The 13580-nt window shown below is 46.1% G+C and overlaps 1 protein-coding gene and 1 long non-coding RNA gene across 4 annotated transcripts in view; one reads left to right on the top strand and one right to left on the bottom strand.

Annotated features, from left to right (window-relative positions):
• The first annotated feature begins 1002 nt into the window (after window positions 1-1002).
• The window catches only part of EXPH5 (exophilin 5), a 36910-nt gene continuing 24332 nt past the window's right edge, over window positions 1003-13580 (top strand). The window contains exon 1 of one of the 3 annotated variants that reach the window (XM_065048973.1): window positions 1003-1413. In XM_065048973.1, coding sequence (XP_064905045.1) covers window positions 1295-1413 — 119 coding nt within the window. In that variant the 5' untranslated portion in view covers window positions 1003-1294. Of the gene's footprint in view, window positions 2032-5676; window positions 5848-13580 lie in introns of those variants that run through there. The other 2 variants (XM_065048989.1, XM_021286283.2) reach the window with 2 other exon arrangements.
• LOC110358067 (uncharacterized) lies at window positions 3595-5664 on the bottom strand. The gene is made up of 2 exons (XR_002412159.2): window positions 5433-5664; window positions 3595-5356 (listed from the first exon to the last, which is right to left on the bottom strand). It is a non-coding gene; the product is annotated as an uncharacterized LOC110358067 (long non-coding RNA).

Here is a 13580-nt window from a genome sequence, read left to right as displayed (position 1 = left end):
TGAGGCAAGTTCCTCTTTGGGCCAGACTAGTGATGCAAGAAGCTACACCAAAACAAGGACTCTCATGCAACCTGTTATTCCCACTGAGCCCTAAGGTCCTTATTTCCACTTGCATCACGACTTCCCAGTGGGGAAGCATTCTTCCACGTCAGCCCACTGAGGGGTAGGAAGGCAGCTGTGTGCAGCTTGGCCCTGCCGTCACTGCATGCTGCCCTGCCGCTGTTTCTACCAATCTGCTTTTATGTAGCAAAAAATGTGGTTAATTTTCTTTCCCCATACAGCCATGCTCATATCTGCAGTTCAGTTCTGAATAAAGCTCTTCTTTGATGGAAAAATTTCAAGGGACATTTTACTGACTGTTCCACTAGTACAGTGCATCAGACATGTACTTTGGAGAGACAGACCTGTTTGTGCTGCTCCCACCTGCACCAGCACGGAGCTAAGTTGCATTAAGAGCCTTCAGAAGGGAACCAGATGAAATTACTGCCGAGATGCGGTTATAACGCTCAGGTCAAGGACTTATTCAGGAAAACCTTAAAGACACCTTAAAGAAGCGTGCATACGAAACACTGCCCCATTCTTCCCCCGTGGAAAAGCTACCGCTGTGTTCCCACTCCGCAGGACGACAGGCACGTCCTTCAGCGGTGGCAGGACGGAGAAGCGCGGGCGCTGCCGGTGGCGGCCCCGCGGCGGTGAGCGGCCGAGGGGCCGCGCTCAGGTGTTGCGGGGATCGCCTCGGCGGCGGCCCCGCCTCACGGCCGCAAACGAGCCGCCAGCTCCGCCGCGGAGCCCGAGGCGGGCGGCGCCAGCCGGGCCGAGGCGTTGCGGAGCTGCCCGGCAGCATGCGCGCCCTGCACGCCGCCGGCCACGGGGGGACCCGCGGCGATGCCCCTGGGCGGGCCTGTGCCGCTCCCGGCAGCGCCAAGGCAAGCACCGCGCCAAACGCCCGGCGCAAACGCCTGACTCAAGCGCCAGCCCGCCCGCGGCGGGAGGCAGGCATGGGGCGGGCGGCGGCTCCGGGTCCTGCCCCGGCCGCGGCAGCGGGGCGGCCTCCCGTCCCCGCCCGCCCCGCCGGGCCGCGCTCGCTCCGGAGGGTGTTGCCCAACGCGCGGCGGGACGGTGCGGTACCGGGCGGCCGCGGCTCCGGCTCCCGCCGTCCAGAGGGAAGCGCGTCCCGCGGGTGCCGGCGTGCGCGGCTCCTCCCGGGGCTCGGCCATGCTGGTGTCGCCCCAGGCTCTGAGGGGGTCAGCGTTGCCCGCCCGCATCCGCCCGCTCCCCCGAAAATAAGAAAGCCATGACCGCAGTGCCTCAGGGGCCAGATCTCAGTTTTTTAAACGAGGAGGAAGCCAGGGCGATTTTTCGGGTGCTGCAGAGAGACTCGGAGCTCCGGCAGGCAGAGAAGGACAGAGTCAGGTACCGGCTTTAAACACGCCGTCGCTGCCCGCCGCGCCCGCGCGGGGTGTGAGGCGCGGAGCCGGGCAGCGGGGCTTGCGGCGGGGAGCGGGCGGCGGGGGGGCGGCGGGGTCCGCGGCTGCTTCGCCCCGCCGAGGCGAGCGGGCGGCGGGGCTGTGCGGGCCGGGCTGGCTGCGCGGGGCCTTTGGTCCCGCCGGAGAACCGGGAGAGAGTGAGAGCCGCTGGCCAGCGCCGGCTGCTGCGGGGCCGCCCGACCCGGGCATCTGCAGCATCGAAATGTTTGGGAAACGCGTGTTGTGACAGAGACGGTTCTGAGTCACGGCTGCTGCTCCCCGTGGCTCCTCTCCTTCCCCGAGGAGGAGGAGGTGGAGGAGGCCACTTGTGGCTGTCAGTGGGTCGCTGGCAGGAGCTGTGGGCTGAACACTGGTACCCGGGGAGACAGCGGTGGCGCGGAAGTTGTACGGGACCTTGCAGGGAAACGCGGCGGCTCCTCGGCTCCCGGGCTGATCCCGGAGCCGATCCTGGCAGCTTTTGGAAACCAAGCCAGGCACTCACCAGACTGAAACGTTGTTCAGAAGACCCTTTCAAGTGGCTTAAATGAATTCCCTCCGCATTCAGGTACGCCAGTCAAACATCTGTATGAGCTGTGTGAAGAAATAGAACAGCCTCGAACTACTTTCTGGCCCCTCTGTACCCAGTGTGCAATCACTAAAGCTATTTGTGTTGATAGTGAAAACGAAAGTCAAGGAAATAATTAAAAATATGCTGGAAAATGAGCCATTTCTCATTGAAGGTTATAGTTTCTTCCTCCAGATGAGACTTGAGGTACCTTGTGGGCAGTTGGCAAGTGGAAGGCAGTGTCCTCTCAGATTCTCAAGTAGGCACATTACTTTTCACAAGTAATGCTTTCATGTAAGATTTAGAAGGAATGTTAATGAGTAACATTTCTGTCAAGTGGATTTTTGTACTCTGTATTTTTATTTCAGTCAAGTGGATTTTATGATGGCCATGGTTAAACATTATGTGTCAACACTGACTTGCATCCAGCAAAATGTCTTCATTTTCTGTAGCATATGAACACAGCCTGAGTTAAGTTTGGCATTTTCTTTCTTTTGGTGTTACCTTTCTGTGATTAATTTCTGTTCCATGTGTCCTATTATGACCCCCAAAAAAAGGGATTAATGTTTTGCTGGATATGGAGAATGAAGTGGCTGAATAGTTGTAAGTTTAAAATTCTAGATAAGGCTTTGAAAGTGGAGCAAATGCAGTGAGGCTTCCAATGCTGCAGAGAGGCTTGGGAAAAAATAACCTGCTCTTGAACTCAAGGCTTTCACCTGCCCCCAAATTTCTATTTGTTTCTCCGTCTGTGTACTTAGAACTTTGCAAGAGAAAATGGTCTCTCTTTTTGCAAAAGCTGTCAAAATGGATATAGTGTAAGATGTTTCTGGTGATGCTTTACTGAGTCTACTTTAAATCTAGAAGATTTATGATTCAGGGCACCGTATTCAAATCTAGGTTGAACTCCTGGATCTGTCAAAGGCTTTGTACGTGTCCTTGGGCAACTTTCTTAATCTCTCTTGGGCCTAATAAAAGTACTTTCTCACTCCACTTGTCTACCTGGTCTTATTTAGGCTGCAAACTCTTCAGGCCAGGGGACTCCCATCAGGACCAGACGGGTTCAGTCTGTGTGGTGTTGCCCTGTGCTGTTACAATCTAAGTAATAACAGTGATCACCCTGGAGGGCTAAATCCTGCAGTTCCTATATGACCACAGTGAGCTTCAGAGGCTCTAAACAAAATTGCATTTGTTCCTTTTGGTCCCATACGCCTGCCCCCTTGGCTCTTTGTCATTCTTATTACAATTATTTGGATAATTAACTTCCTACGCATTTTTTTCAGTTCAAAAGTTTTAAAATAAAGCCTGAGCACTGTGGCAGCCCACTCCTGGAATGTTTTCAAAGTGTGATTTTGAAGTTATTTGATTTATGCCATCAAGCAAATGAAATGTATAGGAGGTGCTGTGAAATAGAAGTGCAGTTTCATCAATACTGCTTTCTTGCATGAAGTCACTGAAGTGGATTGTCCCCTGAACTGCTCTTGATCACAGTTTTGGAAAGAGCTAGTTTGACCTGGTCAGGGCCAGGGAACATGTAAATAATAACAAGTGGGCTCATTGGTGAAGTTTGTTCAGTGACCCTCTTTATTTACAATATCGCATGTCCCTGTAAGGATTAACCCAGACTGGATCGACAGAACGGAATGTTTGCTGGCAGACCACAAGTCAGGTTCACTCATCTTGTGTGTACTGTTTGATGTCATACAACCGAGCATATACCTGTCTGCAAATCTCTTAAGGGATTAATGAAAAATGGAAATCCATTCCCAGATACAACTCTGGAATCAAAAAAGCAGGAATGGGCTTCTCTCTTTTTACAGGCTGCATTTGTCACATAAGCAAATGTTAACATCAGTTAATTTTGAAAGACAAAATCAGAAATAAGATCAAAAGATGAATCCTGTCATCCTTCATTATTTACTTTGTCCAACAAATGACAATCATGGTTCAGAGGAGCTGATTTTCACATGAACACGAATGTGTTGCAGTGCAGCATGAAATACTGACCAATATCTCCTCAAATGCATTGAGCTCAGCTAAGTAACCATGATGTCTTCAGACAAATGTTTTTTATTTTTTCTTTTCTTACTGCTTACCTACACTGGAACCACTGGATCTCTCTTCACACAGACAGCCCACTCTTTTGTGAAATTAAACGCATCTTTGGGGAAAGGCTAATTGCTTTATACAGCCCCCCTCCACCTCCCTTTCTCTCTGTAGCCTTTGGGCAGAGTGGGATCGTGTGACCTTTGTGGACAGCTGTGCACATTTGTGCAGCTAAGGGCCCCACTTTCTGCTGTCCCTGCCTGTTCCTCCTGGTGCCCCAGCACATCCTCTGGGTACCAGCAGCCTTCTCTGCTCCCTTGGCAGGCTTCAGCCCTCTGAGCCTGGCTGGGAAGACCTCTTAAGTTTTGCTTTTCCTTTTATGCAGGAATGAACTGGTGACCTGTTGGACCTTCATTTGTTCTAGTTACTTACAGGGAGCAGAGCTCCTGGTGTGTGCTGGGCTGCTGATTCCCGGGAGCGCTTGTTTTGCCTCTTTCCTCCTTTCCAGTGCCCTCTCGTGGCTCCGCTCAGCAGTACCTTGGACTGGCAACAGCAAACCAACCACACCTGGCTCTTTTCTCCCATGAAACGTTTTCACAGAAGCAACAACAGTCAGCTTTGGTATAACTCATGTGACTGTTCATGGCCATATGCATTGAAATGAATTTAGAAACTTAGTAGCCACACGTTTAATAATTTAAAAGAAAAAATGCACATCAGTTTTGGACTTGGGTAACACTCAGCTTCAGTATTATTTGTTGTTCATCAAATCCAATCTCATTCATAATACCAACCTGGAAAAAACCTTATTAATTATAAGTGTTAGCATGGGAGAAAAAATGGAATATAGGCTCTGTATATCAATATACACATGTTGTTCCGTAATAATAATTGCAATGTTAAGACAGAAGTCCAACTTAGTTACAAAATGCTATTTTAGTAAGCCTGGATGAAACTGATGATTTTGAAGATGCTTGTGGAAGAGGGTTCCTTCTCCCAGATATTTCAATCACAGTTAGATTCCCAGGAGAAGACAGGGAAGAATCCAGCATCATCAGAGGACACTCTCATGTTCGGATGGCTCCTTAACAATTCAGTTTCCATAAGGACACAGTGAATGCTTGCTGTAGGCACAGGTAGTAACACCACAGGTCAGCTTTCCATACATAATGAAATAGGCCAGGAAATCATGACATAAAAACATTCTAGGTGTTATTTGACTTCTGGTTTCAAGGCTTCAGGGTACACCCAACTCATTTTCTCAGGTGTTGTTCTGCAGCTGCTGGGGACAGAAATTAAAAAAGAATTGGCAGCTGATATTTGCATGCAGAGCCCCAGGTCCCAAACGCTTAACAAACCTGTAGGTGCTTCTCTTTTCTGTCCTTTTTCCAGGAAGCTGATGGGCAGGGTGACGAGGGAGGCTGGCTGCTTCCAGTCTCCTCAGGACAGCACTGCAGAGCCTGGCAGGTTGCAGAGGGATGGGCTGTCCCTGTAGGAAGGCTCGGCAACAATAGGGCAAGAAGCTGTGGGATACAGAGGAGGAGCTGCTGCCTTTTATCTCCGAGGCAGCTCCTCCCTCTGCAGAGCGTGGAGAGACACAGCGCCCAAGTAGGTCTCTTTCCAGTCAGCTTTGGGGCTCTGATGCCTCAGAGTGCCCGAGCACGGGGTGCAGAGATGCACCTCCACCTCTGAAACAGCACCAAGGACCAGAGAAAGCAGCAGAGACAAGAGGAGCTAGGAGACATGGAGCCAGCTACTCAAAAGAGGCAGCAGGTAGGGGGCTGTGGCATGGGGAGAGGGAGCTGGTACCTTCACAGGTTGTCTGAAAATGAACAGTTGGAAGATGATGCAGAAGAGGTATGGATGAATTTCATAGAATGTTCTCATGGAATGTCCTGAGTTGGAAGGGACCCACAAGGATCATCAAGTCCAACTCCTGTCCCTGCATATGACAACACAGAACAGCTCTGAATTCTTTAATTATTAAATTTTATTTGGGAGATTGATTTTCTTTATATAATGCCCCTATTATGACTACATATAATAGCCTTGTGCCATTTTAGTTTATTAATTCCTTGAGAAAAAGGGAGATACTGTTACCTTCACCTTCAAATGAGACACTGAAAACTGAGAGACTAAGCCACTGAACCTACCTCCCTGAATAGCAGTTTACCTGCTAGATCATGTTTTGAGAAGTAACTATGCCTGTATTGTGTAAGGATTTTTTTCTTTTTTCAATAGGAAGAATGGAAAAAAAAAGATTACTAGCTCAAGAACGTATCTTGGGCATTAGCCAATGTTTATGAATAGGAACTGGGGAAAAAAAAAGAGGAAAGGGAAATTGAGCTTTTGGGAGAAAAGAGCACTCATTCTCTTTGCTTTAATTTCTTTTGTTTATTTCCAGGTTGGTTTATGCTTTTGCTTTTTATTTAGTAGATTTATTCTTACAGATCTATGACAATGGGAATAGATGACAACAAAGCAGAAGTTTGTTTTAATTTATCCTCAAATGTAAAGATGGAAAGCAAAATAAATGAATTGGGAGCTACAGTCAGCACCACTCACTGCTCCTCTCTTGGTGACCCATTAACAACATATGATTCTTGTGGGAAAGATGAACCCCTTCCTTACTTTGTTCTAGCTAGTCTCTACGACACATCATTTGGACGTAGTTATTTGTTACAGGAACACAATTGTTCTCACTGCCTTATGGCCGATCATTTCCTGAGTTCATCATCTGTTCTAAGTAACTCCTTACTGTATTCTCTGGACTGACATTTGCTCTCACAGGTATGACAATACAAGGTGGGAATAAAATGCTGCATAGGGAATGTATTTTTTTGCCTTTTCCCATACTTGTGACCTTGGAAGGCATTTGTTGCAGAGGTGCAGCCATACTCAGTGCCCTCTTGGTGCTTCATTTTGTCTTGCTCACCATTTGAGGGGTCTGACATTGCAGCCTTTATTTTGTCATATTTGCAGAACTAGTCCTGTTGACCCTCTCGCAGCCTCTTGGAGACTAAGAATAACTTATTGGGTATCAGAGATCTAGATCAGGGACACATCTCCTTGTAATTACAAATAATTTTTAGGATCAACCCCAAAATACGCATAAGCTGCATGGGTGAGGAGAGCAGGATACCAGGACAGCACCACTTGGGTATATAGTTGTTCAGTGGAGCTCCCTCTTTGAACAAAGCATTAATAAAGAAATTCTTTCATAAGAGATACTCCACCCGGGATGTTTCAGGACACAGGTGCTCTATAGTGTCTTGTTTGTGGAGGAGATACTATTATTATTTACTACGGATACCATGCCACCAGGGTGTTTAGTGGTTTGTAAACACTTATGAAAACAGGTCCTTGAAGCCCTGAAGCACTAATATGCTAAAGAAGTGTAAATAGAAGCAAAAATGGCAGGGAAGACTGTGATTTAAAAATCTTTACTGGGTTTGATAAACAATTACTGTCATAAATAATCCCACTTTGGGACTCCCCTTGTTCAAGTGGGTGTACTGTAAACCAAAGGCAATCAGTTAAGTTGCATATCAAGTTTTTCCCTCATCGCTCTTTTTAAATAATTCTATTTTGTGATGGGACCTGGAGTCAAGGACTGGGGCTTCACGTGAACTGAGGAAGACCAGGCGGTAACTGCTGGGGCAGGTGGGCGCAGCTTGGTGTGCCATTTTTTGTTTCAGTTTTATCCCTGTGTATCTGGGCTAATTAAACTGAAGTCTGGTGTAACTCCAGTTTTAGTCTACAGAGCAGAGTCTGGACCAGCATTGCTGCCAGCTCTTTGATCTTGTCTTTTCATAATAAACTAATTTCAGTGTTAATGGAAGGTCAGTCCTCTAAAGCTCTGCACTTCTTTGTGTTTGAGATCAGGGTGTTTTCTACAGTATGTGAGGGGGCAGAAGGAGACTCAGAAGCACCTTTTGAAGTGTATTATGTTTGGAAGAGCCTGTCTGGCAGTCCACTGAATGTATCTCTTCTTTCTTCACATTACTGGGGTCACAGGGGCTTCCCACAGGGCTGGCAGGGCAAGGCCTCATGGGGCAGGCCTGTGGAGATGATGCAGGGCCAAGTCAAACCATGAAGTCATGTCAGGCTCAGGCCTGGTGACATTGACCATTGTCAGCCATGGCCCTGTGCTGGCTGAGCAAGCCAGTGGTGGTGTGGCCGGGCTGAGGCCAGGTTGGGATGTTAGTCGGGGGGGTCAAGGCCCAGATCAGTGCATCACTGACAGTGCACAGGCACAGCTGGGACATGTGAGGGGCTGTAGCTGGGGCTACATAATATTAATTATTATTATTATTGTTATTATTATTATCTAGCCCATTTTCTGATGTCATTAGGGCTGCCAAAAAGAAGATACTTTTTGAAGCTGATGAGATTTAAGCCAAGGCTTATTGTAAAGCCCGTGGGTAGACATTTTCTAAGTCTAGGCTTAGTGGCAAAAGTATAATTATTTGGCCTTGTCCTATATGGAGAAATTGACCAGGCATCAAGAATAAATAGGTCAGGTACAGCAATACTAGCTAGCATTAACTACTGAGGAGACAGACAATATGGGCAGTTATTGTGGAATAGCTAATACAAAATAGTCCAATTCTGTTACCTTTTCTGTAGAGTTGTGACCCAGTTAAGAACTTGTGCACCTTGTAGGAAGTCTCTGTGCTTCACAAGTTTAACCTTTCCAGTAGTAATGTCTCTATGTTCTCAACACCATCTGTCTCCTCTACAATTCAAGTGCAGAAGTTAATAATTGACATTAGTAGGAATGGGAAATAGCTATCAGGTGGAAGAAGACAGCTTCCCATACTAAGTAAGAAAAGAGCCATGGAGGTGCATGGAGAAGAGAGCTGTCTGAAATGTTGAATACATCAGCAAAGTATGGTCATTCTCACTTCAGCTCAGCTCTCCTGTATAGAATAGTTTTGGTTGGAAAAGACCTTTAAGATCATTTAGTCCAACCATTAACCTAGCATTTCCAAGTCCATCTCTAAACCATGTCCCTAAGAATCTCATCTATATGTCCTTAATACACCTCCATATATGTCTATTAATAGTTGTTTGTAGTGCCAGTGTCATGTGTAGTACATTTTCACAGAATCACAGAATCGACTGGGTTGGAAAAGACCTCAGAGATCATCAAGTCCAACCCTTGGTCCAACTCTAGTCCGTTTACTAGATCATGGCACTAAGTGCCATGTCCAATCTCAGTTTAAAAACCTCCAGGGACGGCAAGTCCACCACCTCCCTGGGCAGGCCGAATTTTCTGGGCCTCTGGGAGGTAACACCAGTGAACACATACTGCCTGTTATTGCTGTAAGGAGAGGAATGGATATCAGTCTGCAGTGAGCACAGAATCACAGAATTGACTGGGTTGGAAAAGACCTCAGAGATCATCGAGTCCAACCCTTGGTCCAGCTCTAGTCCATTTACTAGATCATGGCACTAAGTGCCATGTCCAATCTCAGTTTAAAAACCTCCAGGGACGGCGAGTCCACCACCTCCCTGGGCAGGCCATTCCAATGCCTGACCACTCTCTCTGTAAAGAATTTCTTTCTAATATCCAGCCTAAATTTCCCCTGGTAGAGTTTAAGCCCATGCCCCCTTGTCCTATTGCTAACTGCCTGGGAGACGAGACCAATCCCCACCTGGCTATAACTTCCTTCAGGTAGTTATAGAGAGTGATGAGGTCACCTCTAAGCCTCCTCTTCTCTAGACTAAACAACCCCAGCTCCCTCAGCCTCTCCCCATAGGTCTTATGTTCAAGGCCCTTCACCAGTCGTGTTGCTCTTCTCTGGACCTGCTCCAGCACTTCAATGTCTTTCCTGAACTGAGGGGCCCAGAACTGAACACAATACTCCAGGTGTGGCCTCACCAATGCAGAGTACAGGGGAAGGATCACTTCGCTTGTCCTGCTGACCACGCTGTTTTTGATACAGGACAGGATACCGTTGGCCTTCTTGGCCACCTGGGCACACTGTTGGCTCATGTTGAGCTTCCTGTCAATTAGTACCCCCAGGTCCCTTTCTGTCTGACTGCTCTCCAGCCACTCTGCGCCCAGCCTGTAGTGCTGCAGGGGGTTGTTGTGACCAAAGTGCAGCACCCGGCACTTGGCCTTATTGAACTTCATCCCATTGGAATCAGCCCATTTTTCCAGTCTATCCAGATCCCTCTGCAGAGCCCTCCTGCCTTCCAGCAGGTCGACACTCCCTCCCAGCTTGGTGTCATCAGCAAATTTGCTGATGATGGTCTCAATCCCCTCATCTAAATCATCAATAAAGATGTTAAACAGGACGGGACCCAACACTGACCCCTGGGGAACACCACTAGTGACTGGCCGCCAGCTGGATGCAGCCCCATTCACCAGCACTCTCTGGGCCCGGCCCTCCAGCCAGTTCTTAACCCAGCGTAGAGTACACTTGTCCAAGCCATGGGCTACCAGCTTTTGCAAGAGTATATTATGGGAGACAGTGTCAAAGGCCTTGCTGAAGTCCAGATAGACCACATCCACGGCTTTCCCCTCATCCACCAGCTGGGTCACCTGATCATAAAAGGAGATCAGGTTGGTCAGACAGGACCTGCCCCTCCTAAACCCATGCTGGCTGGGTCTGATCCCTTGTCTATCCTGAAGGTGCACACTTGGAAGCACCCCAGAAATGTTTCTAGGTGCTGACATCTTCTACACACTGTGTCCCAACGTCTTCAAGTCCTTGCATATATTTCAGAAATATTAAATTGGTTATGCCAGGAAGTCAATAAAGTCTTACACGGGAACTTGTCAGATTCCTGTTCAGAGGGTCTGGTATCTCCCGTGGTATTGATACAGTTGTGCTCCAGTGGCATGTGGGGTTATGTGTATCCTGTAATCCCATCAAAGGCTGCAGCATATGCTTTCCTTGGTGAAGCCCAAGATGCTGGAGTTTTGCTGTGTTTGGTCCCTGAGGTACTTCAGATTCTTGGGTCCATCTGACATGCAGCACTTGCACCTCCTGTAGACGTAGCTCTTGGAGTGACCTGGCTAATGGCTGAGAGCAAAGCTTGTTGGGCTGTATGTCAGAGACTGCAGCTGACATTCTTTGGTTTGTGTCAGATTCTGTTTCACACCATTTGAAAAATGTTGCATGTATCCTTCTCCTTTTTGTCTTTAAAATTTAGTTTTTGTCAGTGGCTTATGTATACTGGATTTAATAATCCTTTAAATGCTTTTTGCTCTCTGAATCTAGCTTTGAAATCAAGTGGAGTTTGGCCCAAAGAGTTTTTAGCTTTGGGGACAGAGGCCCCATTTTCTTCTGTGTTCCATAATTTTAACACAGACTAAGGACTGACCTCAGTTTGGCCTTTCCTGTACTTGTTTTAAATTGAAAATTACTTAATTCCCTGGAGTTGACAGTCTGAAGAGTTTCACAACCTACAGACTTCATGTGAGAGGTCCATTAAAGAAAGTAGGGAAAAATTGGGAATTTTTCCAGAGGATTTGCACATCTAAATGTTCACTTGGAGTATATTTCTAATCCTTCTTTGTAGCTAGATCATTATGTTAACACTGCCAGATGTAACAAGCTCTATTTAAATGCCCACATTTTAGACTACCAGAAATTATATTCTTTTTTTCAGTCTTATCTCAAAAACATATAGATATATGTACTGGAACCATGCTAACTGTGACTAAACACATAAAAACCATAAAACAAAAGCTAAGAGTAAGTGATGAAAAGTGCAATCTATTTGCACTTTATTCCATATAAGTTGTACACAGTTTAATTTGTGGTTGGAATGGTCAAGGAACTGCAATACTTCTGCTTGCTGTATCTTTTAATTTCTAGTTATTGGGGCCTGCGTGCAGGGAGCTGCAGTCCAGCAAAGCTGTAGCAGTGTGGCTGGGGGGGCTCTGCAGTCTGTTTTTATATTTAGAACTGTTATTATACTGTAATATTTCTATTTCCGGTGGAATAGTTGTGATAAATTATGAGATTCTAAGCTGCTACAGCAGAAGATCTGTATATGCTATATATACATGTATAGAAGCATTGTATTTCCAGATGAAAAACATATGCAAATGTCTAAGCCCATTTGGAGCTTCTCAGTTTCAGAGCTCTGCCCAGACCCATGGGCTGTCATACACAAACCTGCTAGCAGAGATGTGACCTTGGTCTACATTTGAAACCAATTCCCCTCATTCAGAGTTCTCACCTGAGCTGTGTCTGTTTACTTGGTTTTCCCCTTATGTTGTTACTGAGAAAAGTTTTTGCATAAAGAAAGTCATACAATAACATGAGGAGTAGCATCTGGTTTGTATGTCTTTGTAAAGCAGTTAAATTCATAATATATGGCTGAACTATAAATTACTTGCATAGATGGCTGTCTCTTGCATGCTATCAATATTTATAAAAGGTCTTACAATCAACTACCAGCTCTACCCTAGAAGAGTAAATATGTCTCTTGTTAATCATTAGCTTCAGGTGTACTGGGAGACCTAGGAAGACCTGATTCCCAGCCTTCCAGCCCATCGTGTGGCACACACAGTATACATCTATATTTCCGTGTAAGACTTTTCTGGAACAGAAATTCAGCAGCCCAAAACTTACTCCTGTCATGTGGTGGTTTTGGATTGAGACTACATCTATCCCTGCAAACAAATCAGAATATTTGCATGGAGAATTATATCTGCTGCTCCTGTCAGCATCTGTTAATGCTAATGAGAATTCCTATTAATGATGTAATCTCATTAGAGATATTAATTAATACATTTAGAAGCTATGTGACACATTTTAAAAATGATAGGTAGCTTTCCTTTCCATTGCATCATGGGTTTGTTTTGTTATTACCATATAATATTGGTAGGTAGCTTGTGAGTACTGACAGCACAATAAAGTAACACCCTTTGTTTTGACCTGTCATTCACAGTCCGTACAGAGAGACTGTCAATAATCTGTAGGACATTCTCAGAGTGGAGCTTTCTCCTGTTTTCACACTCACTGTACAGGAAACGGCAGAGAATCAGCCCAAACTAGAGAGCTGTGAAATTACTAGCGGTATTTGACCTCATTCACTCTTGTTGACCAGCTTCCCAAAAGACTAAAAGCTTTCATATTCTAAGTATGTATAAAATCAATTAAAATATATATACTTATAGCCTTTTCTATTTGTTCCAGCAGGGCTGAAATTGAGTTTTCACTGTAAACCCAGGGTAGCTGCTAAAGAAATAGTTTCATGTTAAAAGTAATGTTTTGAGGCATTGCTACAGCTTGAGATGGGTGATTGATCACCCTCAGCTCCCATGATTTCAGTTTTCAATGCTCTGTGCTTTAAAAACTTAACTTTATGGAGACAGCCATTGAGCTCCTGATTTCTGAGCTTTAACTGACAACTTCTGATGCCTGAGCTGCCAGAGTGGGGAGGAGTTTTGTGGCCAGCATGAGAATGAACCCCGTCCTTGCCCTTCCAACATTTCCCACTTTTCTGTTTCAAAGGAAAAGTATAAGTCTGTGCCCTTG

Source organism: Columba livia, chromosome 1 (genome assembly GCF_036013475.1).
Source record: "Columba livia isolate bColLiv1 breed racing homer chromosome 1, bColLiv1.pat.W.v2, whole genome shotgun sequence".
Taxonomy (NCBI): Eukaryota; Metazoa; Chordata; class Aves; order Columbiformes; family Columbidae; genus Columba; species Columba livia.
Note: the sequence above shows the minus strand (reverse complement) of the source record. Positions and strands in the feature narration are given on the sequence as shown.